Source organism: Hyla sarda, chromosome 7 (genome assembly GCF_029499605.1).
Source record: "Hyla sarda isolate aHylSar1 chromosome 7, aHylSar1.hap1, whole genome shotgun sequence".
NCBI lineage: Eukaryota > Metazoa > Chordata > Amphibia > Anura > Hylidae > Hyla > Hyla sarda.
In genome coordinates this window covers 174,161,156-174,184,712 of record NC_079195.1, presented here as the reverse complement: position 1 = coordinate 174,184,712, position 23,557 = coordinate 174,161,156, and the positions used below count along the sequence as shown (strand labels likewise).

Sequence of the window (23,557 nt, the reverse complement as noted above, 5' to 3'; positions counted from 1 at the left end):
ACACCCCTCAAGGGAACGTAAGAAGGGGTACAGTGAGCCTTAATATCCCACAGGTGTTTGACAAATTTCCGCTTAAGTTGGATGTGAAAATGAAAAATTTTATAAATTTTTTTCACTAAAATGCTGGTGTTTCCCCCAAATTTTTCATTTTCACTAGGGTTGATAGGTAAAAAGACTTCCAAAATTTGTAACCCCATTTTTTCTGAGTATGGAAATACCCCATATATGGATGTAAAGTTGCTCTGCGGGCGAACTACAAATGCTCAGAAGAGAAGGAGCGCCATTGAATTTTTTGAGAGGGAATTTGATTGGAATACAAGTCGGGGGCCACGTGCGTTTTAAAAAGCCCCCCGTGGTGCCAGAATCCCCCCCCCCCCACATGTGACCCCATTTTGGAAACTACACCCCACTTGGGTTTGACAGATCTTTGGAACAGTGGGCTGTGCAAATAAAAACTTTAATTGTTCCATAAATCTGTCAGACACCTGTGGGGTGTAAAGGCTCACTGTACCCCTTATTAAATTCTGTGAGGGGTGTAGTTTCCAAAATGGGGTCACGTGGGGGGGGGCACTGTTCAAGCACTGTGAGGGCTTGAGAAACCCACAGGGCCTTCAATTTCGGACACATTCTCTCTTCAAAATCTCAATGGCACGCCTTCTCTTCTGAGCATTGTAGTTCGCCCACAGAGCACTTTACATCCACATATGGGGGTATGTTCTTACTCAGAAGAAATAGGGTTACAAATTTTGGGGGACTTTTTTCCTATTCTCCCTTGTGAAAATGAAAAATTTAGGGTAACACCAGCATTTTAGTGAATTTTTTTTACATTTTTTTCTCATTTTCAATTAGTCAAACACCTGTGGGGGTGTTAAGGCTATACTCCTTGTTTAGAGGGGTGTAGTTTCCAAAATGGGGTCACATGTGGGTATTTATTGTTTTGCGTTTGTCACAACCGCTGTGAAATCAAACACCCCTATGCAAATCACCAATTTAGGCCTCAAATGTACATAGTGCGCTCTCACTCCTGAGCCTTGTTGTACGTCCGCAGTTCACTTTACACCCACATATGGGGGGTTTCTGTACTCAGGAGAAATTGCGTTACAAATTTTGGGGGTCTTTTTTCCTTTTACCGCTTGTGAAAATAAGCGGTAAATAACCAGCATGTTAGTGTAAAAAATAAAAAAAATTTACACTAACATGCTGGTGTAGACTCCAACTTTACCTTTTCATAAGGGGTAAAAGGAGAAAAAGATCCCCAAAATTTGTAACACAATTTCTTCCGAGTACGGAAATATCCCATATGTGGCCCTAAACTATTTCCTTCAAATACGACAGGGCTCGAAAGCGAGAGAGCGCCATACGCATTTGAGGCCTATTTTGGGGATTATCATCCACCACCACCAAAATACCCTACTACAGTGTTTCCCAAACAGGGTGTCTTGAGCTGTTGCAAAACTCCCAGCATGCCCTCACAGTCAGTGGCTGTCTGGCAATACTGGAAGTTGTTGTTTTTCAACAGCTGGTAGGCACCGTTTTGGAAAGAGTTTTTTTATTTATTTTTTTATAAGGGGGGGGGGGGCTGTGTAAGGGTATATGTATATGTAGTGTTTTACTTTTTATTTTGTGTAGTGTTTTTAGGGTACATTCACACAGGCGGGTTTACAGCGAGTTTCTCGCTGGGAGTTTGAGCTGCAGCGGAAAATTTGCTGCATCTCAAACTTGAAGCAGAAAACTCGCTGTAAACCCGCCCGTGTGAATATACCCTGGAGAAATTGCATTACAAATTTTGGGGGTCTTTTTTCCTTTTACCGCTTGTGAAAATAAAAAGTATGGGGCAACACCAGCATGTTAGTGTAAAAAATTACCCCGAGTACGGAAATACCCCCCCATGTGGCCCTAAACAATTTCCTTCAAATATGACAGGGCTCCAAAGCGAGAGAGTGCCATGCGCATTTTAGGCCTATTTTGGGGATTATCATCCGCCACCAAAATACCCTACGACAGTGTTTCCCAAACAGGGTGCCTTAAGCTGTTGCAAAACTCCCAGCGTGCCCTCAGTCAGGGGCTGTCCGGCAATACTGGGAGATGTTGTTTTTCAACAGCTGGTAGGCACCATTTTGGAAAGTGTGTCTTTTTTTTTTTTTTATTGGGCGGGGGTCTGTGTAGGGGTATATGTAATGTTTTACTTTTTATTTTGTGTAGTGTTTTTACAGTATATTCACACAGGCGGGTTTACAGTCAGTTTGAGCTGAGAGTTTGAACTGCAGCGGAAAATTTGCTGCATCTCAAACTTGCAGCAGAAGACTCACTTTAAACTCGCCCGTGTGAATATACCCTGTACATTCACATGGGGGGGGGGGGGGGGGGAACCTCCAGCTGTTGCAAAACTAACTCCCAGCATGCACTAACAGACCATACATGCTGGGAGTTGTAGTTATACCACATCTGGAGGCATATTGGTTGCGCAACACTGAGAGCTTGTTACTTAACTCAGTGTTTTGCAACCAGTTTGCCTCCAGCTATTGCAAAACTAGAACTCCCAGCATGTGCAGTCTCAGTGCATGCTGGGAGTTGTATTTTTGACACAGCAGGGATGTGGAATTCCTATCGCCCGACGCCCGGGACTAGCAGTTTTGGGGCGCCGGGCAGGTGAATTTGTCCGGCCCTTAGCCGGGCCGGACCTGACAAGTGCGGTGGCGATCTGCAGTCTGTATGGAGCGGGCTGCCGACTCCTGCCCGCTCCATACTCTGCCGCCTCCAACAATGAAAAACTGTATCCACGGAAGCAGAGCAGGGGAGATGAGAAGCTGTGTATGTCTTCTCTCCCCTGCTCTGCAGACGTGCGGGGGGGGAGATGAGGGGCGTGGCTTCTTGCTCCCCGTGCAGACCTGCGTCCTCTGCCTTCACTCCCCCAGCTGTAGCTTCGGAGAGCTGAGGGGAGGAGGCCCGTCTGCACGGGGAGATGCATGCGGCGCTCTGCAGTATGTATGGAGCGGGCTCCGGACTCGTGCCCGCTCCATACTCTGCAGCCCCCGGCTGTTCTCAGTAGCCGGGGGCCGCTGCTAATAGCCAGCATGCGGCGATCGCCGCGGCTGGCTATTAACCCTTTAGATCGCCGCTGTCAAAGCTGACAGTGGCGTCTAAAGGGAGATGTGAATGCTCCCTGGTGGGCTAGTGGGGTGGATCGCCCGCCCCGCAGCGCGATCGCAGGGGGGCGATCCACTATAGAGGTAGCCGGAGGGCTTACCTCTGCTTCCTCCTGTCCCAGCTCTGTGATTGATAGAGCCTGGCTGGACCAGGCTCTATCAATGGATCACAGAGCACACAGATTAATAGAGTTCAATAGAATCTATTCATCTGTCTGAGGAATCTAATGATTCCTCATAAGTCTAATAAAGTGTAAAAAAAAATTTAAAAGTTTTAATAAAAGTTTGAAAGACACATTAACCTAGTGGTCTTCAAACTGTGCCCCTACAGATGTTACAAAACTACAATTCCCAGCATGCCAGGACAGCCGTTGGCTGTCCGGGCATGCTGGGAGTTGTAGTTTTGCAACATCTGGATGGCCACAGTTTGAAGACCGCTGCATTAACCCCTTCCATGTTGAAAGTTCAAATCACCCCCTTTTCCTATATAAAAACATAATAAAAATAAACATATTTGGTATCGCTTCGTGCGTAATTGTACAACCTATTAAAATATAACATTATGTATCCCGTACGGTAAATGTAAAAAAATACCAAACCACAGATTTGCAATTTTTATAATATCCCATAAAAAAAAGTTAAAAAGCGATTAAAAAGTCAGATCAATGCCAAAATGGTACCGATACAAAAAACAGATTATGGCGCAAAACATGAGCCCTCATACAGCCTGGTATGCGGAAAAAAAATAAAGCTACAGGGGTTAAAAATGGCAATTAAAAAAAATTAGAAAACGTTCAGAATTAGTAAAACATGATGTAAACGATACAAATCTGGTATCGCTGTAATCAGGCGGCCTAAAGTATAAAACTAACATGTTACCTCAACCACAAGGTAAATGGCGCAGAAAAGAAAAACCACAAAATCTGCAAAATTATCTTTTACTATTTCAATTTCACTTCCCCAAATATATATATATTTTTTGGTTCAGAGAATATGTTATTGAAAAATTAAAAGGTATCATTATAGTAGGTAGTTATGGCTATTATAGGGCGAGGAGGAAAAAATTAGTGCGTAAAAGCGAAAATTGGCCGGACAAGTGGATCGTCATGAGGGACAAGTAGATTTTGCTCCATTTTAGTCCCGTGGACAAGTAGTTTTTTATAAAATTTCCACACCCCTGCACAGCTGGAGGCACACTGCGAAACACTGAGTTAGGACACAAACTTTGTTTCACAACCAGTGTGTCTCCAGCTGTTGCAAAACTTCAACAATCAGCATGCATTGACAGTCGAAGGGCATGCTGAGAGTTGTAGTCTTGCAACAGCTGGAGGCACACTGCTACAAATCCCAGCATGCCCTTTGGTAGTCTGTGTAGCTAAAAACGACAAAAAACAAAGCGCTCCATGGTGTATTAAAAGTGTAACTTGTCAGGCAACTTATGTGCTGAAAGAGGAGGCTCACCTGGAAGTGTTGTGTACCCACATACACAACAATGGTGAGCGCATGTAATGTCCGCAGCCGGCTGAGCAGGAGGTATATGGAGGCAGACTTCAGACAGAGGTGCCAGCTTTCAATGGCGCAGGTCACAGAAGAAGCATGGATAGGTAAAAGCAAGGGTAGTTTATTCTCCCAGCATGCAACGCGTTTCACTGCAACAGCAGCTTCATCAGGCATCACAAGAATCACATGAATGGCAAATTTATCCAGAGGGTGAGAGGACACGTCAGAGTGAAAGGGGGGGGGGGGGGGAGAAGGAGGGGCAGGGAAAAAACGGGAAGGGAAAAGTAAGGGAATAGGACTTAGACGTTCTCGTCACCGACGGGCAAATTCTAACCTTACAAAAATACATACACAATATAAAAGTTTTAAATGTAAAAATATGACACAATTATTAACTAAAATAAAATAATAATAATGATAATAATAATAAATGGGAATGAGAAGATAGAGAACGGTCGTATGTTTAACGAGCATTCTCTATGGTCTCATTCAGACCATGCGGTACCAAATTGGACAGAGTAAAAATCCAATAAGATTCAATATTAATTAAATATAGAAAACGCTTAGGTTTTGAAGATCGAACAGATTCAAGTATGATTAACCGTAAAGATGTTGGGTCATTTTTGTGAACAAGGGTAAAATGATGTTGCTTGTGTTGCAACATGATGGATCCATTTGTGGATAAATTTTCCTCTTTTTATACCAAAAAATCTTTTAAAATTCAGCAATGTTTAAATTGCAATACCCAATGTTCAATATATTTGTTATCCTGCAGTTGCAATTTACAATATGTTGGACGCACGATTCAAACTGTGCGTTGTCGTATGTCCAAACACATATCCAACATTAAGAACCAATTCACACTGCATAGTGTGTCACGTCATTTTACCCTTGTTCACAAAAATGACCCAACATCTTTACGGTTAATCATACTTGAATCTGTTCGATCTTCAAAACCTAACCGTTTTCAATATTTAATTAACCGTGAATCTTATTGGATTTTTACTCTGTCCACTTTGGTACCACATGGTCTGAATGAGACCATAGAGAATGCTCGTTACAACATAACAGACCGTTCTCTATCTTCTCATTCCCATTTATTATTATTATTATTATATTATTATCATTATTATTATTATCTTTATTTTTAGTTAATAATTGTGTCCATATTTTTACATGTAAAACTTTTCTATATTGTGTATGTATTTTTGTAAGGTTAGAATTTGCCCGTGGGTGAGGAGACACGTCTAAGTCCCTATTCCCCTTACTTTTCCCTCTCCTGTTTTCCCTCGCCCCCCTCCCCTTATTTCCCTCCCCCCCCCCCCCCCCCCCCCCCTTTCACTCTGACGTGTCCTCTCACCCTCTGGATAAATTTGCCATTCATGTGATTCTTGTCTAGCCTGATGAAGCTGCTGTTGCAGTGAAACGCGTTGCATGCTGGGAGAATAAACTACCCTTGCTTTTACCTATCCATGCTTCTTCTGTGACCTGCGCCATTGAAAGCTGGCACCTCTGTCTGAAGTCTGCCTCCATATACCTTTGGTAGTCTGTGCATGCTGGGAGTTGTAGTTAGGCAACAGCTGGATGCACACGCAAAAAATATGCCTCCAGCTGTTGCATAACTACAACCCCCAGCATGCACAGACTACCAAAGGGCATGCTGGGATTTGTAGTTGGAACTCCAGCTTTTTCAAAACTACAACTCCCAGCATACCCTGGCTGTGCATGCTGAGAGTTGTAGCTAAACAGCAGGAGGTGAACAGGCCCTCGCCTCCTGCTGTATCCTACCGCCTGCACCGCCGGCACCATCGCCGCTGCTGCCACCGGGACTCCGCCCCGATCTCCGCCCAGCAGGACCAGTGACTTGATTGGTAGTTCCGATTGATCAATCACGTGATCGTGAGGCGGCACCCGTGCCACCTCCAATCCTGCTGGGTAAGGGTCAATGGGGCTGTCCCAGGACCCCCCTGGGCATTTGCATGGGATGCCTGCTGATAGATCTCAGCAGTCATCCCCGGTGCGGTCCCCGCCCGGCCGGGACCGGAATTTCCCACGGAGCGAATGGATTACTCCCCTGGGTCCTTGACGATCAAAAACCCAGGACGTATCCCAGCCCTGTGTCCTTAAGGGGTTAAACCACTGTTCTACAGGCTGTGCACTCACTACTTTACATTGTAGCATTGTCATTTTTTTAAATTTGAGGGGTGGACTCACTTATTTGATAAACCGTATAAAAACAAAAATCACCAGTGAAAATGTGATTCTTGATTCTATTCAGTTGTCATTTTTATTTGTTTATATCGGTTTTGAGACATTTATACAGACAGGTTCAGTGGTGGGAGCTAGCTTTTCCTCAAGATTCCCTTTTGCCTCTATCACTCTAACTATTCAAATACGCTTTTCAGTATTCTGAGCAAGCTTTACTGGAAGTCATTTCATATACGTATTCTATTGTACAGATTCCAAACAAAGGTAGACAGATTTTAACATCGTGCCCACTGAAAAAAAGAGTTCAAAATCCTGTCTCTCCTGTGCTACCTTAAGGTGTTTATTCTTTAATCTATGGGACATTTATCATTGTTGTCTTTGGAAAGTGAGTCTTGAAGTGATTTTTTTTTTTTTTTTTTATCATACTATCAAGTGGGGTTGAAAATTTGGCGCACATAAGCAAAAAACAATAAATTACTTCAGAACACCATTTTGTATGATTCATCCTCTCCCTCTGTGACTTAAAGTGCTCTCCAAAGGATGTTTTGTAAGCCAGGTCTGGCTTTTTTGAAGGGGGTTTGCAAATTTTTTTTATGCCTGTGTGTGACATTCACACTTCATTCATGCAAAGTTAAAACTTAATCTTGCTTAGGTAAGGCTGGGTCGACCACGTTTTTGCCTGCGGTAGGGAAACCGCATATGGCCGAAAACGAAGCCGACTGGAGGCTGCGGTTCACTCCGGTCAGCTCATAGACATACATTAAATACGGTTCCCGAATACGGCTGGGTGCGGGCGCCGCGATTAAGCCCCGCCCCCTCCTCCCAGCCTTATACGGGAACCGTATTTAATGTATGTCTATGAGCCGACCGGAGTGAACCGCAGCCTCCGGTCGGCTTAGTTTTCGGCCGTATGCGGTTTCCCTAACGCAGGCAAAAACGTGGTCGACGGCTGGGTGCGGGCTGCGCGATTAAGCCCCCCCCCCCCTCCTCCCAGCCGTATACGGGAACCGTATTTAACAAAACGTGGTGTGAACCCAGCCTAAGGCTGTTTGTACTTTCTGCGTACCCCCAAAGTTCCAAAAAAAAGTGCTTAGGCGGATGTGCGACATTTTTTTACACATGGTGTAAGCAAAAAGCTCTAAATGCAATGATAAATCTCCCCTTTAAAACAAGGCTAGTAAAAAAAAAAAAATAAATCTGTTCAACTGGTGGCCATGGTGACTAGAAAACTGTCCCTGGCTTACTGGGTTTTGGCTCTCTGCCCTGTTCTCTGACAGCGTCCAGCTTCATCTCTTTTTGCAGCAGTGGCGAGACACCACCGTTTAATCGGCTACTGAAGAGGCAGTTCTTTTATTTATTTTTTGTAAGAAATTGTGTTTGCTGTTCAGGCACAAAATGATGATAAACATTGTTTTCAAAGTATTTATCCTAAAGCTCTAGTAACAATGTATCTGACATCCCAGTATGAATTTGCCTTTTCCAACATTTGTTTTTCCTCTCAGTACTCTGCACAGTCGAGTTTTAACTGACCAAACACAACTACAAGAGGATAGTGAGAGTCTGCGCAGGAAGCATGCCCAACTACAGCGTGAGTTTACCCATCTGCAGCAGTCCTGCCAGGATCTGAAGAGAATGCATGAAGCAGATCAGAAGGAGATCTCTGAACTGCGCAGACAACAGCAACTGGTAACCTTTACTTGTATTCATTTGGAGTAAAAACACATGAATCACTGTGTAGGCTCATTTCATGTATATCTGAAGTTATTATTAAACAGAAGTGCCTTATGTAGGAACAGATTGGTCCCTTACTCAGTAATGACATATTTACACTGTTATTTACTAGCTGAATTGCTAGATTGCTTAGAGAATCCTTAAGATTACAAAATGGTAAATTGACCTGACTGACTTTACGGGAGATATATAATCCTCTTTTTTTTTTTTTTTTTTTTTTTTTTTTGCAGATATAATCCTTCTAAAAATATCCCTTATTTATAAAACAGTAACACATTCTGCCTTGCTTTAGCAGGTTGATTTATAATACACAAAATATTGATACTGCGTTCAATGTTAACAGACTTTTTCCAAAAAACAATTTCATAACATGTCAGATAAATTATTCAGGACGGTTGGGTGGAGTTTAATCTCACTGGATAGAGTTAAGGAGCTATTAGATGGCCCGATGGTCACTGGAAACAAGCACCGATCTCAAAGATTGACGCATGTTACAGAGGGTCACACAAACTGCTGCACAATTCCTATTATGCTAGGAGATGTACAGCTGATGGCCGAGGATTTTATGATGGGTCACAATGAACAGCAATATAGTATTTGTGGAAGAAGGCTCTCCCAATGGAGACTGAGCTGGCTAAGTGGTTCATCTATACCCCAGGGGATCTAGGCAAACATAAAGTAGTGATGGTATTGGGGATCAAAAGTCTTCTAGGACATGTGATACAAATATTTTTACATCTTTATATATTCTATAATCTATTCTATACATTTTTAAATACTATGTTAAAGATCTTTGTAGAATTAAATACTGGATTTTATTGGTTTATATTTCAATAAGACTTTACAACAGGGCCCTTGTGGATAAAACATGATAAAATACATATACTGGGAGAAAAATATATAATGTCCTTGGCACATAAAAAATTGTCCATTCTTATGAAAAAAGGGAGAAGTAATAAATCCAATAGTGTTCCAGTTAGTCTTGCATATAGCATTATCTCGAGCAATGAGCTTGTTGGGTCTAGTTGTTATACACTATGCACCCTAGTTGTCCTTACTGTGAAATGGAAGAGCTGTGGTCGTGGCGGGGCTTGATTCTTGTAGTGCCCCATGTCGTTGGCACAGCTGATTTATTTCTTTTATTATATATACATTTTGTGTTTATTGTATTTTTATACATAAGGGCCCCTGTGGTAAAGCTTTATTGAGATATCAACTAGGGATCGACCGATTATCGGTATGGCCGATATTATCGGCCGATAATCACGATTTTTGGCATTATCGGTATCGGCAATTACCTTGCCGATAAGCCGATAATGCATCGCCCCCCCGCACCGCCCCCACCGCACCGCGACCGCCACCCCCCGACCCGACCCACCACACCGAGTTGCCCCCCCCCCACCGTGATGCTGGGCGGTATACCGGTATGGATTTTTGCCCATACCGCTATACCGGTCGGGACCCTCCCCCACCCTCTGAGTCAATAAAAAAATGTAACTTACCCGTAATGGGGGTGGTCCGGGCCATCCATCTTTCCTGTAGTGTCCGGCGGCGTTCCGGGCGAAGAGTGAACCGGTCCGGGCTGTCCTTCTTCTCCGGTGGTCATCTTCTCCACTCCGGGCAGGCTCCGGCCTAGTACACTGCATAGACGCCACTACGCCGTGATGCAGCGTACTAGGCCGGAGCCTGCCCGGAGTGGAGAAGATGACCGCCGGAGAAGACGGACAGCCCGGATCGGTTCACTCTTCACCTGGAATGCCGCAAGACTCTACAGGAAGGAAGCATGGATGGCCCGGACTACCCTGACAAGTAGGGGGAGAGAAGCGGGTGGCGGCGGCGGCCTATGGCCCCGCAAAAGCCACTGCAGATCATTGATTTAAAGCGCCCGCTTTAAATCAATGATCTACAGCGGTGTCGCAGGGGGTTAAATAGCCGATAACTTATACTGGAATATCGGTATAAGTTATCGGCTATCGGCCCTAACCTCCCCAGATTATCGGTATCGGCCCTAAAAAAAATATCGGTCGATCCCTAATATCAACTAGAGGTGCACCGAAATGGAAATTTCAGAACCGAAACTAAACCGAAAAAAAAAAAAAAATGTCCGGCCGAAACCGAAAATGGCTTCTCCCCGTCTTCTGGTAAAATGCAGCCAGGGCTGGTGCAAGGATTTTTGCCGCCCTAGACAAAAGCTCATTTTGCCGCCCCTTGACACGCCTTAACCTACTACTGGGGTGACACACTGTAACAAACCTCCTCCTCATATAATATCCTTACTACTGGGGTGACACACTGTAACAAACCTCCTCCTCATATAATCTCCTTAATACTGGGGTGACACACTGTAACAAACCTCCTCCTCCTCATGTAATCTCCTTACTACTGGGGTGACACTTGCAACAACTAGAGGCACTCTGAAGGTTTGTTACAAACTACAACTCCCAGCATGTCAGGGCATGCTGGGAGTTGTAGTTTTGCAACAACTGGAGGTACTCTGTTTGGGATACACCACAATAGCCCCTTATAAAAGCCCAAGTGTACCTGTCCCTTTAATAAATTAAATTACAATAGAGTCAGACACAGGCTGACAATCAATAGCTGATGGACTACTATACCCAGCATGCCCTGAAAATACCCATGTGAGGCCCATGTGAGGCCACTAACCCTACCCCTCCTTCACCATGCCGGTACCTGCTATGCTCCAACTTCCAGGGATACATGGCTGCATGGCGGTCGGTCCCAGGACGCACCAACTACAGCCCTGTAGGCCTTGGGGCTTTTACTAAGGAACCAGAGGCTGGCGGGCGGTATGGACCTTGCTGGTCACCAAGCAACCAGGGTGCGGAGGCAGCGGCCTATTCTGTCTATGGGTTGCGCCGGCCCTGATTGAAAACAATAGCAAACCTGAAATAGCCAATCGCAGGTTGGCTATTGGACCCGCCCACTATCTGTAGAGGAGCGGACCTGAAGGAGAACTTACTCCTTCAGCAGGCAGAGGGCGGGTCCAAAAGCCAACCTGCGATTGGCTATTGCATTTTGAAATAGCCAATAGCAGGTTTTTTCTATTTGGTAAATGGTATATGGGAAGCGGAGCTTGCAGAGGCCCTGTAGCGGATCGGCCAGCGGGAGATGGTGAGTTGGGATGGTCTTGGGGGGAGGTGGGTCATTATCGGCAAATTTTTTGTTGTTTCGGCATTTCCCCAAAATAGCTATTTCCGGCCGATATGTTTCGGCCGCCGATATATCGGTGCATCCCTAATATCAACCAATAAAATCAGTTTTGGTTCTACAAATCTGTTCTACAGTGATCTTCTCCATATTTTAAAATTTTTATATATTCTATACATTTTATATACCGTTCTTCCTAGAAGACTTTTGAGTGCCAATACCATCACTACTCAGAACAAACAGCATTTGTTTGTTGGCTGAATTTAGTCTAAAGTGTATGGGCCCTATTACACAGGGTAATTGATGGCAGAACAGGCTTTCATCACCCTGTGTAATAGGGCCCATACACTTCAGACTAAAGTCTGATGAACCTAGTCACCTTTTTGGTGCATCCCAAATGCGTATTTTCTGCTGCAGATTTGTTGTTGCAGATATTGCTACCCATTGAAGTCAGTTGGCAGCAAAATCTGCAGCAAAAATATGCACATGTGACCATACCCTTTGGTGGATTCGGACAACTGTTACCTAGGACAAACACTTACATTGATGTGATCTAAGGTGATACAAGGTGCTCAACTCCAAGTGCAATTGTGCACCTACGTTGGAGTGGAGGACCTGTACCTATGGATCACAATGTGGTTTCACAACTGTGGTTAATGTAAACAATGACATTAGCTAACCCTCAAAACTGATGTAAAATTGAGACATTAGCCAGTATATCCTTATATGAAGGACACACTTGAGCCCACACACCACGCCAAGGTTTCTCAAATGGTGCTGGTCCTATCAACTAACCTACCTAGGTTACCTAGGCAACAACGCCCACCCCTTCCCTCCTCATACAACACATTAATGTTCAGCCATGTCCATGTTTGGGGAGATCGGGAGAGTTAACTGCTTTGGCTTAAAGTTATTTAAGATGGATTGGCCACCTTTTTAAAAGCACATGGACTATAATGTTAATATTACCTATGAGGCCGGGCCTGCACACATAATCTGATCTGTATGGTGGTCGGCCCTACTGTCTTCCAGTGTCTGCCGTGGGCATGTTTTGATTTGAAGATTGAACATGACTTTGTTCCCCAGGGGGATAACTTGTAGCAGTGACTTATTCCTCTCTCCCTTTGGGAACAAACATCTATGCCTGACCTATGTGGGAGTACATTTCTATGTCAGAAGAGACAGCTGTCAGACAAATTAACATTTGGCCAACAACCATATTATTTGTTAGTCATAGGAAGAGCTTATTATATTAGTTCATTTGACATTGACTTAGTATTGAATAAATACATAATGATGTGTGTGCACAATGTTAGCTTTCACTGTGATCACTAGATAAATACAAATACAATATTTCCTATAGAATATTCTGAATGTATTGTGTATAATTATTCTGTAAATTCAATTTTTAAAACCTGTATGATATTTTATGATTGCATTACGTGACCAATGTATGTGCAATAGTCAGGATCTTAGGAGGCAAATTTTTTCACGTGATCTGGCAATATGTTTTATACTATTCTGAGCACAATACTTATGATTGAGAGTTGAATGTTTCACACAAGCACTTTCTGGAAGCTTGGAACACACTGCCTGACTGCAAGTAAAGAAGTAAATAAGCAAAATTAGATCAGCATTTAGTAGGCTGTGGTAGGGATGATGATTTGTACTCTGTTGATTCTGAATGTCTTCAAAAACACCTTATAGAGGGCATGGCCCAGAGTCGTGGCATGTCAAGGTGCAGAACAACGCAGGCTTCAGAGGCCCTCAAACATGGTCGTAATTGTTGGCACCCCTGAAATTTTTCATGAAAATGAAGTATTTCTCACAGAAAAGGATTGCAGTAACACACGTTTTGGTATGCACAAGTTTATTCCCTTTGTGTGTATTGGAAATAAACAAAAAAAGAAAGGAAAAAAAGCAAATTGGACATAATGTCACACCAAACTCCAAAAATGGGCTGGACAAAATTATTGGCACCCTTAACTTAATATTTGGTTGCACACCCTTTGGAAAAAATAACTGAAATCAGTCACTTCCAATAAGCATCAATAAGCTTCTTACACCTCTCAGCCGGAATGTTGGACCACTCTTCCTTTGCAAACTGCTCCAGGTCTGTCTTATTGAAAAGGCGCCTTTTCCCAACAGCAATTTTAAGATCTCTCCACACTTCAGAACTCTCCAGCGCTTTGCTGCCATCCATTTCTGGGTGCTTTTTGACGTACCGTTGGGGTCATTGGGGGGGATTTATCATTGGTTTTACCCTGGTTTTGTGTTATACATTTGTTTCACAATTTGTCTCCGTTGCTGTTTTGAGACTTTTCATTGCGACTTTTGCTTTAGAAGGCTTTTCAAAAGGAACATACCAAGTCACGATTTCAGTTGATATCATGCAGTGGTAAGGAATTTATTATGTGCGACTTTTCAGTTTGTCCCATATTTTGTTGCAACTGCACTAACTTAGGCACAAATCTACACCAGCCCTGACTTGTCTTACAGTACTGACTGTGGACAGCATTTTTAAAAAGTCACACATTTTGTCGCACAGAATAAAAAGTCACACAAAAAGTCACAGAGGAATCACTATACAAAGTGGAGTACTGAAGTAAGAAATGTGATCAGCACCAGATTTATCACTTGCTCTGCACCATGAAATAAATCTGGTGCAGGTGCACAGTTTCCAACACATGAACTAAAGGAGATATCAAGTGGTGAAAAACTTATCCCCTATCCTAAGGATAGGGGATAAGTTTCAGATCGCGGGGGTCCGACCGCTGGGGCCACCCCGCGATCTCCTGTACGGTGGCCCGACATCCCGCGGGAAGGGGTCGTGTTGACCACGGCACGAAGCGGTGGCTGACACGCCCCCTCAATACAACTCTATGGCAGGCCCGGAGAGCTGCCTTGGCAATCTCCCCCTCTGCCATAGCGATTTATTGAGGGGGCGTGTTAGACGCCTCTTCATGTGGTGGTCGACACCCGCTATCTGGCCAGCGAGGGGAGGCCCAGTACAGGAGATCGCTGGGGGGCCCCAGTGGTTGGACCCCCTGCGATCTGAAACTTATCCCCTATCATTAGGGTAGGGGATACGTTTTTCATCACTGGATTTACCCCTTTTAATGGGGGTAAAAAGATGTTCACCTACACCACTCTTGATGAATTCCCCCCATTGTCCTGCTGTAAGAAACCCAGCTTTCTGACACTGGGCTGTGCAGTCTCTTCTGTCCATGCCCAGGGAGATTAGCTACAGTGCCATGTATTGCAAATTTCTTGATAATGTTGCGCACTGTGGACCAAGGCAAATCTAGATCTCTGGAGATGGACTTGTAACCTTAAGATTGTTGATATTTTTCCCCAATTTTGGTTCTCAAGTCCTCAGACAGTTCTCTTCTCTTTCTGTTGTCCATGCTTAGTGTGGCACACACAGACACACAATGCAAAGACTAAGTGAACTTCTCCCCTTTTTATCTGCTTTCAGGTGTGCTTTTTATATTACTCACACCTGTTACTTGCCCCAGGTGAGTTTAAAGGAGAGTCACATGCTTGAAACAATCTAATTTTTCCACAATTTTGAAAGGGTGCCAATAATTTTGTCCAGCCCATTTTTGGAGTTTGATGTGACATTATGTCCAATTTGTTTATTTTCCTCCCTTTTTTGGTTTTAGTTCCAATACACACAAAGGGAACAAACATTTGTATAGCAAAACATGTGTTACTGCAATCCTTTTCTGTGAGAAATACTTAATTTTCTTGAAAAATTTCAGGGGTGCCAACGTTTACGGCCATGACTGTATAACTACCGTACCTGAGACCTAAATCTCCCACTCTTTTTAGTCTGGAAGGACCTGTCACTGGATCCTCATAAATAGCCTAGTACCACCCACTTAAAGCAGACATGCCCCTGCGTGCTGTTCACTTGGCATTGCTCACCCAGATAGATATTGACTTTCTGGTTGCATGCATTAAGTCTTCCCACCAACTTAACCTCCAGCAGCTGAGAAGCGACCTTGATAATGTTTATAGATGTCTTTCAATCACACAGTTTCCTCTGACTTCAGTATGTTTAGCGGCTGCGGCTAGGTCTCAGCAGTGCTTTAGGAGGCTCTTCTACAGCAACATATTCACAATACTGTTAAGTTGGCTATACAATTTCACTAGTTGTTGGTTTGTCCTTTACCTTCTCCTACAGCTTTTTGTGCCTGTCCCTGCATTAAATAATAATGTTTTTTTTTACACATGGTAGGTGGTGAAACAGAACGGTTCTTCAGAGCTGATTAACAAGTTGTACGACACTGCTTTAGACAAGCTAGAAATTGTGAAGAAGGATTATGATTCCCTACGAAGACAGTACAATGAGAAAGTTTCTAGTCATAATCTGGATTTAGGGCGACTGGAGCAGAGTGAGGAAGAGAAGAGAAGTCTTCAGAAACAACTGGAGGGGCTGCTGAAGCAAAGGGACAGTGCATTGCATCTTCAGCACCAGTATTCATCCTCTATGAGAAGGTAATCATTTTCAAATGGATTGGAAATATGGTTTCATAGTGGGAGATCAAAACCTGTGTTTTTAGCAGGCCACAATCTACTGTATACTGTTGGTACCTCCTGGTCTTTTTGCCAATGGGTGTCACAAGAAATAAATTGCTGATATTCAAGTGGATTCTGCCATCAGGCAAAGCAGAGATATAAGTGGTATTTCCATTTACCAGAGTTATCCTCATCCACAGATTAGGAGATTACAAACTGATATATATATATTTTTTTACCTAAGAGCCGAGGAACATGCTCTCGAATCACCCAAAGTGCAAGAAAAAGTGCAAAAGTGTTACACTAAAAAAAGTGCACAAAGGATGCGGTCTATCGCAAGCCCTTCTCCAAAAGGAGAGAGGCCCCCCAACAAACCTTACGCTTTGCCTCCAAAAGGTACCTGCGAGGTTCCAGGTTCGATGTCCCTTTTCGCCGAAGCTACTAAGGGACCACAAATGCTCCCGGCATCCCCCTTGGCGTTAGCCAAGGTATCTGCCTGCAGAGCCGATAATGGTAGTTACCCTGCCAAAGCAGGAGTACTCGGGGTGTTTGCAGGGAGGTGCGGTACCTAATGGCCACACACACCTCCCCTAGACCGCCAGGAGGGACACCCAGAAGGGCTACCGCATCATGACAAATCTAGTGGACACACAACATGCAAAAAGTGACACAGTGAGACAAAAAGAAATAAATAAGTGAATGTGCAGATATACTGCCTGGACATTCGGCCGGATCTATAAAAATTTCTCTGATCCTAGCCAGAAGGCCGGGAATAAAGAGGTGAGTGCCACAAGGTGAAGAGATTATGGTGCCCGTGCTTCCACTCAGTGAGCAAGTGCACCCAGTGAGTTTCGGCACCTCGGGGTCACCACACCCCGTGGCACAAAAGTACCTCGGCTCTAGACCCTCTCAGCCTCATAGCGAGACCCGGAGGAAGCAGGTCACATCGGGGCAGCCGTCGGGCTGATTCCTCAGAACCAGCCCCGGAACGCCCCGGTACACCTGCTCCCTACCATGCAGCACCCATCCCCACCAGCTCCACACTGGCGTCTCCTGCCACCAGCATGAAACTGATAAGAACAGACACTTGATCTTAGCCAAAAGGCCGAGAAGCGATTACAAACTGATTGATCGTCCAACAGCTGGGACCCCCTCCAATCATGAAAACACAGGGAAATTGTGGAAATGATGGAAGTCCCAATGGTTGGAGCCTCACCAGCTTGTGGCTAGGAGATAATGTTGTGAGAAAAATTATAATGGATTTGGATTCACTTCTGATACTGACAAAGTTGTTGATCAAATACTGACCAAAATACTCCCTGTGAAACCTGTGTAAGGGGAAACCACCAAATCTGGAGTATATATTAAGAGAGCTGATTTCACATCTGGGTCATTTATGGCATATCCACTGGATCTGTCTTGTAATAGAGGACTCCCCAGCCACCAGAGGTGGTCAGGAAGCCAAAAACAGCCAACATGGAATTAAGCAGGTTAAGCGATTAGATTAACTTTTATAAATGTAAATAGGATTTGCGTAACTTACAGCGGGGCTCACGGAGCTATGGCGTTTGAAATCAATGGAAGTTTTACAAATTGCATTACTCTCCTGCTTCAGCTGGTTTTGACCTCCTGAACACCTCCAGCAGCCGGGATCTCTGTATTATAAGAGAGAACGTGTGGATAGATCTCCCAGATGGAAACACCCCTTTAATACTGTTGTTTTTTTTTTTTTTTTTTCTGATTTACCAAATCATATTGCCATGGGTTTTCTAATCTACACAGGTACGATTCCATCCAGCAGGAGCTGAATAAGGCAACCTTACAGAACAAGGAGCTGCAAAGAGAGATTGAGCGTCTACAGGCAGAGGCTACACGTTTTAAAACCATGCAGCTAAAAGCTGTCAAAGATGCTGAGAAATACAAGGAAGAGAGAGACTCTGTATTCAATGAGTATCGTTTAATCATGAGTGAGCGAGACCAAGTAATAAAGGAGATGGACAAAATGCAAACTGAACTTGAACTAGCACAAGGACGGCTAAAAAATACATCCAGTGAGAAGCGAGTTGCAAGTGAGGAGATGGAAGCTCTTAGACAGGTATTTTTGTATATATACCAAATATAAATATAATGTGTATAATGGGACACTACAAAGCATGTGTTATTAACAGGTAACATATTACAGTATTGATATGAAGAACAAAATTGGTAGTACGCATGCATATATACACTGCATGGAATATGCATTGGGTGGCCTATAGTCAAAGGTATGATCAGGGCTTCTGCCTTGTATTCTGCATCCTATTTTTCTGACTGATCTTTCTGCCTCAGCTTCTGTGTGTTATGGTGTCCATAATCATTAGGTGAAAGTTGACCAAACCCAATGATTTTGACCACACTTGCTGAGCAGCTCATGTCCGTAGGATGATAGATCTCAAGAAGATTTAATCAGTTGGATTTCAACGTAACTCATCTTTTGGGAGATCCTTAAAGGGGTACTTCCGGATCTGAAAACTTATCCCCTATCCTAAGAGAGGGGGCGTATCAACAACAGCACTAAGTAGTGACAGACATGCCCCCTCAATGCAGCGCTATGGCAGAGCCGGAGATTGCGGAATAGCTCTCACATAGAATTGTATTGAGGGGACGTGTCAGCTGCTGCTTCCTGCGGTGGTTGACACACGCTCTTTGTGCAGACTGCCGGTCAGACCCCCGCGATCTGACACTTATCCCCTATACTTAGGATAGGGGATACGTTTTCAGACCCTGGAGTACTCCTTTTAAGTGAGATATGCTGCCACCAAAAGTGTCTGGCAGCATCTTATTTCCCTCTTTCTTTAAGCAGCTGACATATTATATAGGTCAGATCACACTGTACAGCTTCATATCAGTGTGTGAGCCTAGCCATACATTAATATAATAAAAAGTACATGTACAGAGATTATAGTAAAGGAAAAGACCAAAAAATGCAGGTCAGGAACACTTGAGACTGGAACTTCATATTTCTTTCATAAGGCTGAAACTACTACTGAAATAACATAACGTAGAACTATAGAAATGGAATACAAAATCTTTTTATTTACATAAAGAAAATAGAAATTATTAAGCAAATCTTTTACTTGCTTTATTTCCTCTTACACAGGAGCTTAACTCTGCCCTTGTGGAACGTGATAGAGCAATTTTCGAAAGGAATGAACTTTTGGAAAAGTACTGCCACGAGGTGAAGGACAAAGCTGAAGCCCAAAAAGAACTGGACCAAGCTTGTAAAGATATTGAGACTGTAAAGGAAGAACGGGATGTGGCAAGAAAGGAGAGGACAGAGGCCATAATTCAGAGGGACCACCTACTAAGAGAGTACTATCAAGCTAGACAGGTACACTCCAGGTTACCTTGAATGTATAATACGTAACACAATCAACATCTGCTCCAATCTTGACATCAGATAACATTTAGATCCAACAGATGATCAAATTGTTGGGTCCTGATTTTCCATGAGACAGTACTATTTAAGCAGTTCTTAGGGGGGGACGGGTTGGTTGTTGCAAATTTCAGCATATTTGAATTTAGATTTAATTAACATTTTTTTTTTTATCATGTTCTTGTGGCTGCTTTTTAAGTGACTAAAATCTAAGCAGAAGTTTATCCTTGAAGCTTAAATGGTCACTAACCTATCAGCAAGCTTATTCTTTACTTGCATAAATCAGTACTATCCTTTCCCTTCCAAAAACTCAGACTAAAACTGCTATTAATCCATACCTATGTGGATCAGTTTACTGAGAGTTCATAGTACTTGTTGCTTAAAGAAGTCTATGGAGAGTGTAAAATGTGGAGTAGTTAGCTGCAGAGTGAGACATAGTAAAGCTTCTGAATGATCTAGTAAATCCTATCACATTAGTGCTAGATTCGCATCTTACACTGCTCAGTAGTGCTCTATAATACCGTCCATATCAGCTTCCTTGGGTGTACAGGGTCTTTTAGTCTCCATTCATTAGCTCAAAGACAAATCTGGTGATATACAGTATAGTGGCCGTAAATAATGCTACTGCTGTACAAACATGACAGCTTATCCTTAAAGGAGAACTCCAGAATATAAAAATTGTCCTCCATACTGCTGGCAGAAAAAAAAATAATGATGTACCTACCTTCCTCCGCTCTCCCGGGGCCTCTGGTAACCGGCTCCGGTCTCCGCCACGATCCTCTTCCTGGTTGTCGGTGGTCGGCGAGTCATACTGCACTCAGCCAATCACCGGCCGCAGATAGGCTGAATTTTTATATTCTGGAGTTCTCCTTTAATTAGTTTAAGAGCACGTTCACACATACAGGATCCTGCAGAGATTTGATGCGCAGGATTTGTAACTGCAGATTAGAAGCTGTGCTCAGTCATTAGGTTTACATGGAAATCTGCAGCAGAAAATCCTGTGCATCAAATCTGCATACAGTTAGAACAAAAACATTCCTTGCACAATTAAAGAAACTTTGGGAGCACATTCAGATTGTAAGGTTTTAGCGCCCTATTAGAGCAATTATTGGTCATATAGGCCGGTCATATTGGGGCTAGCAATCACAGGAAACCATTTAAGTATCCATAATCTAATTGGGGTGTTTTGATCTGCCGCATATGTTGCCATGGTGCAAAATAGTGGATAATTGTTCCCCTAAATGAGGCCGCTTCTCCCGGTAGTTGGATAAGGTTCTGTTAACGCAACTCGTTTTGACCCTGAACTAGGATCTTCATCAGGCATACAGTACATACAAACACAAGCTAATTAAATACATGTCTTAATGATCCCTTCCGGGTCATAGGTAAATGGCCGTGTGCATAAAAAATGCAGGTAAACAATCAGGTGTTTTTATTTAACTAGCTTGTGTTTGTATGTACTGTATGCCTGATGAAGATCCTAGTTCAGGGTCGAAACGTGTTGCATTAACCCCTTAAAGGGGTAGTCCATTGGTGAAAAACGTATCCCCTATCCTAAGGATAGGGGATAAGTTTGAGATCGCGGGGGTCCGACCGCTGGGGCCCCCTGCGATCTCTCTGTACGGGGGCCAGGCTCTCCGTCCAGATAGTGGGTGTCGACCACCGCATGAAGCGTTGGCCGACACGCCCCCTCAATACATCTCTATGGCAGAGCAGGAGATTGCCGAAGGCAGTGCTCCGGCTCTGCCATAGAGTTGTATTAAGGGGGCATGTCGGCCGCCGCTTTGTGCGGAGGTCGACACGCCCCCTTCCCGCAGGCTGTCGGGGCTCCGTTCAGGAGATCGCGGGGGGCCCCAGGGGTCGGACCCCCCGCGATCTGCAACTTATCCCCTATCCTTAGGATAGGGAATAAGTTGTTCACCACTGGATATCTCCTTTCAGGACTCAGCCCATTTGGGCCTTAAGGACTCCTCGCCTTCAAAAAATCATAACTCTTTTTTAATATTTTCATCCACAGACTAGTGGATGTTTTTTGCGCGACCAGTTGTCCGTTGTAATGACATCACTCATTTTACCATAAAATGGTAAACCAAAAAAATACTATTTGTGTGGGGAAATTAAAAAGAAAACTGCAATTTTGCTAGGAAGGTTTCGTTTTCATGCCTTACAATTTATGGTAAAAATGACGTGTTCTTTATTTTTTGGGTCAATACGATTAAAATGATACCCATGATAACATACTATTACTGTTGCGCTTAAAAAAAATCGCAAACTTTTTCACCAAATTAGTACGTTTAAAATCATCCTGTTTTGAAGACCTATAACGTTTAAATTTTTCCGTATAAGCGTTGGGATGAGGGCTCATTTTTTGCGCCGTGATCTGTACTTTTTGCTTATATAAACCTTTTAATACATCTTGTATACATTTTTTTTGGAATAAAATGTTATAAAAAAAAAAAGCAGCTATTTTGGCCTTTTTTTTTCTTTTTTTTTTACGTTCACTGTATGGTATCATTAACATTTTATTTTAATAGTTCGGATATTTACACGCGGCGATACCAAATATGCATATAAAAATTTTTTTTTTTTTTTTTTACACTTTTTGGGGTTGAAATAGGGAAAATGGGACAATTTACGTTTTTATTGGGGAGGGGGTTTTTCACCTCCTTTTTAAAAAATTTTTTTAATAGCTATCATTCGATTGCGAATACTGTTCAGTGCTATGCATAGGACATAACACTGATCAGTATTATCGGTCATCTTCTGCTCTGGTCTGCTTGGTCGCAGACCAGAGAAGGAGACCCGTGGAAGGCTGCTGAGGCAGGTGAGGGGACCTCCGTCTGTCGTTCTGGATGATTGGATCACCGCGGCAGCGCTGCAGGCGATCCGATCATCCATTTTTGTGTCCACAATGCTGCAGATGCCGTGATCTGTATTGATCACTGCATCTGAGGGGTTAATGGCGGACATCTGTGTGATGGCTGCCGGGCATGATCCGGGCATCGCTCCGATGCTCGCGGTTATGTATAGGATGTAAATGTACGTCCTGGTGCGTTAAGTACCAGCTCTCCAGGACGTACATTTACGTCCTACGTCGTTGAGGGGTTAAAAGAACCTTATCCAACTACCTGGAGAAGCGCCTTCATTCGGGGGAACCATTTTCCACTCTTTTGCACTGTACCTTCACCGGACTGGCTGATGTCATCCCCGAGTATTTCCCTTGGCCGCTAACCCGTACCTCTCTCTCCAGATGCTACTGTAGGTGTTATGCCCTCAGCGCAACACCTAATGGTAAGGACCCCAAGTTTGTTCACCTTTCCAGTGAACCTCAGCGATCCTCACTAGGGGCGCACCCTTCTGTGTTTTTTTTCTTTTCTGTGGCAGATGTTCCAATGTAATCGGGGATGTGCGGCCAACAGATAATTGCAGCAAAGGGCTGCACAAATGATCCAGCGATAGTTCTTGTGGCCCTCACTGCCTGAAGCTGTAGACTCTGTAATGGAGCGCCGATTTATGGGGCCCTTTAATTAAAAGGGCCCTTAAATTAATATTGATTTTTTTTTTTCCACTTCTTCTTTTACCTTTTTAAGGGTCTATTCACACGTACAGTATTCTGTGCAGATTTGATGCGCAGGATTTCAAGCTGTGTTCAATTTACATTGAAATCTGCAGCAGAAAATCCTGCACGTCAAATCTGCACAGAATACTGTACGTGTGAATAGACCATAAAGATGTATTATAACCCAAGGATTTTTTCACCTTTTCTTTGCTGCTTAGAGCGGAAGGGCACAAACTAGGCTGCCACTTTTTAGTCACATAAATTTTCATGTCACACTTATGGGGGAGATTCATCAAAACCTGTGCA

General features: G+C 43.6%; 1 protein-coding gene and 1 long non-coding RNA gene across 5 annotated transcripts in view; one reads left to right on the top strand and one right to left on the bottom strand.

Moving 5' to 3' along the window:
* DLG5 (discs large MAGUK scaffold protein 5) overlaps positions 1–23,557 on the top strand; it is a 215,643-nt gene that overhangs the window by 71,752 nt on the left and 120,334 nt on the right. For all 3 annotated transcript variants that reach the window (XM_056531348.1, XM_056531346.1, XM_056531347.1), the window contains exons 5-8: positions 8,357–8,540; positions 15,997–16,256; positions 18,060–18,372; positions 19,417–19,647. In XM_056531348.1, coding sequence (XP_056387323.1) covers positions 8,357–8,540; positions 15,997–16,256; positions 18,060–18,372; positions 19,417–19,647 — 988 coding nt within the window. The remainder of the gene's footprint in view (positions 1–8,356; positions 8,541–15,996; positions 16,257–18,059; positions 18,373–19,416; positions 19,648–23,557) is intronic.
* LOC130282744 (uncharacterized) overlaps positions 1–23,557 on the bottom strand; it is a 147,127-nt gene that overhangs the window by 62,897 nt on the left and 60,673 nt on the right. The window lies entirely within an intron of this gene.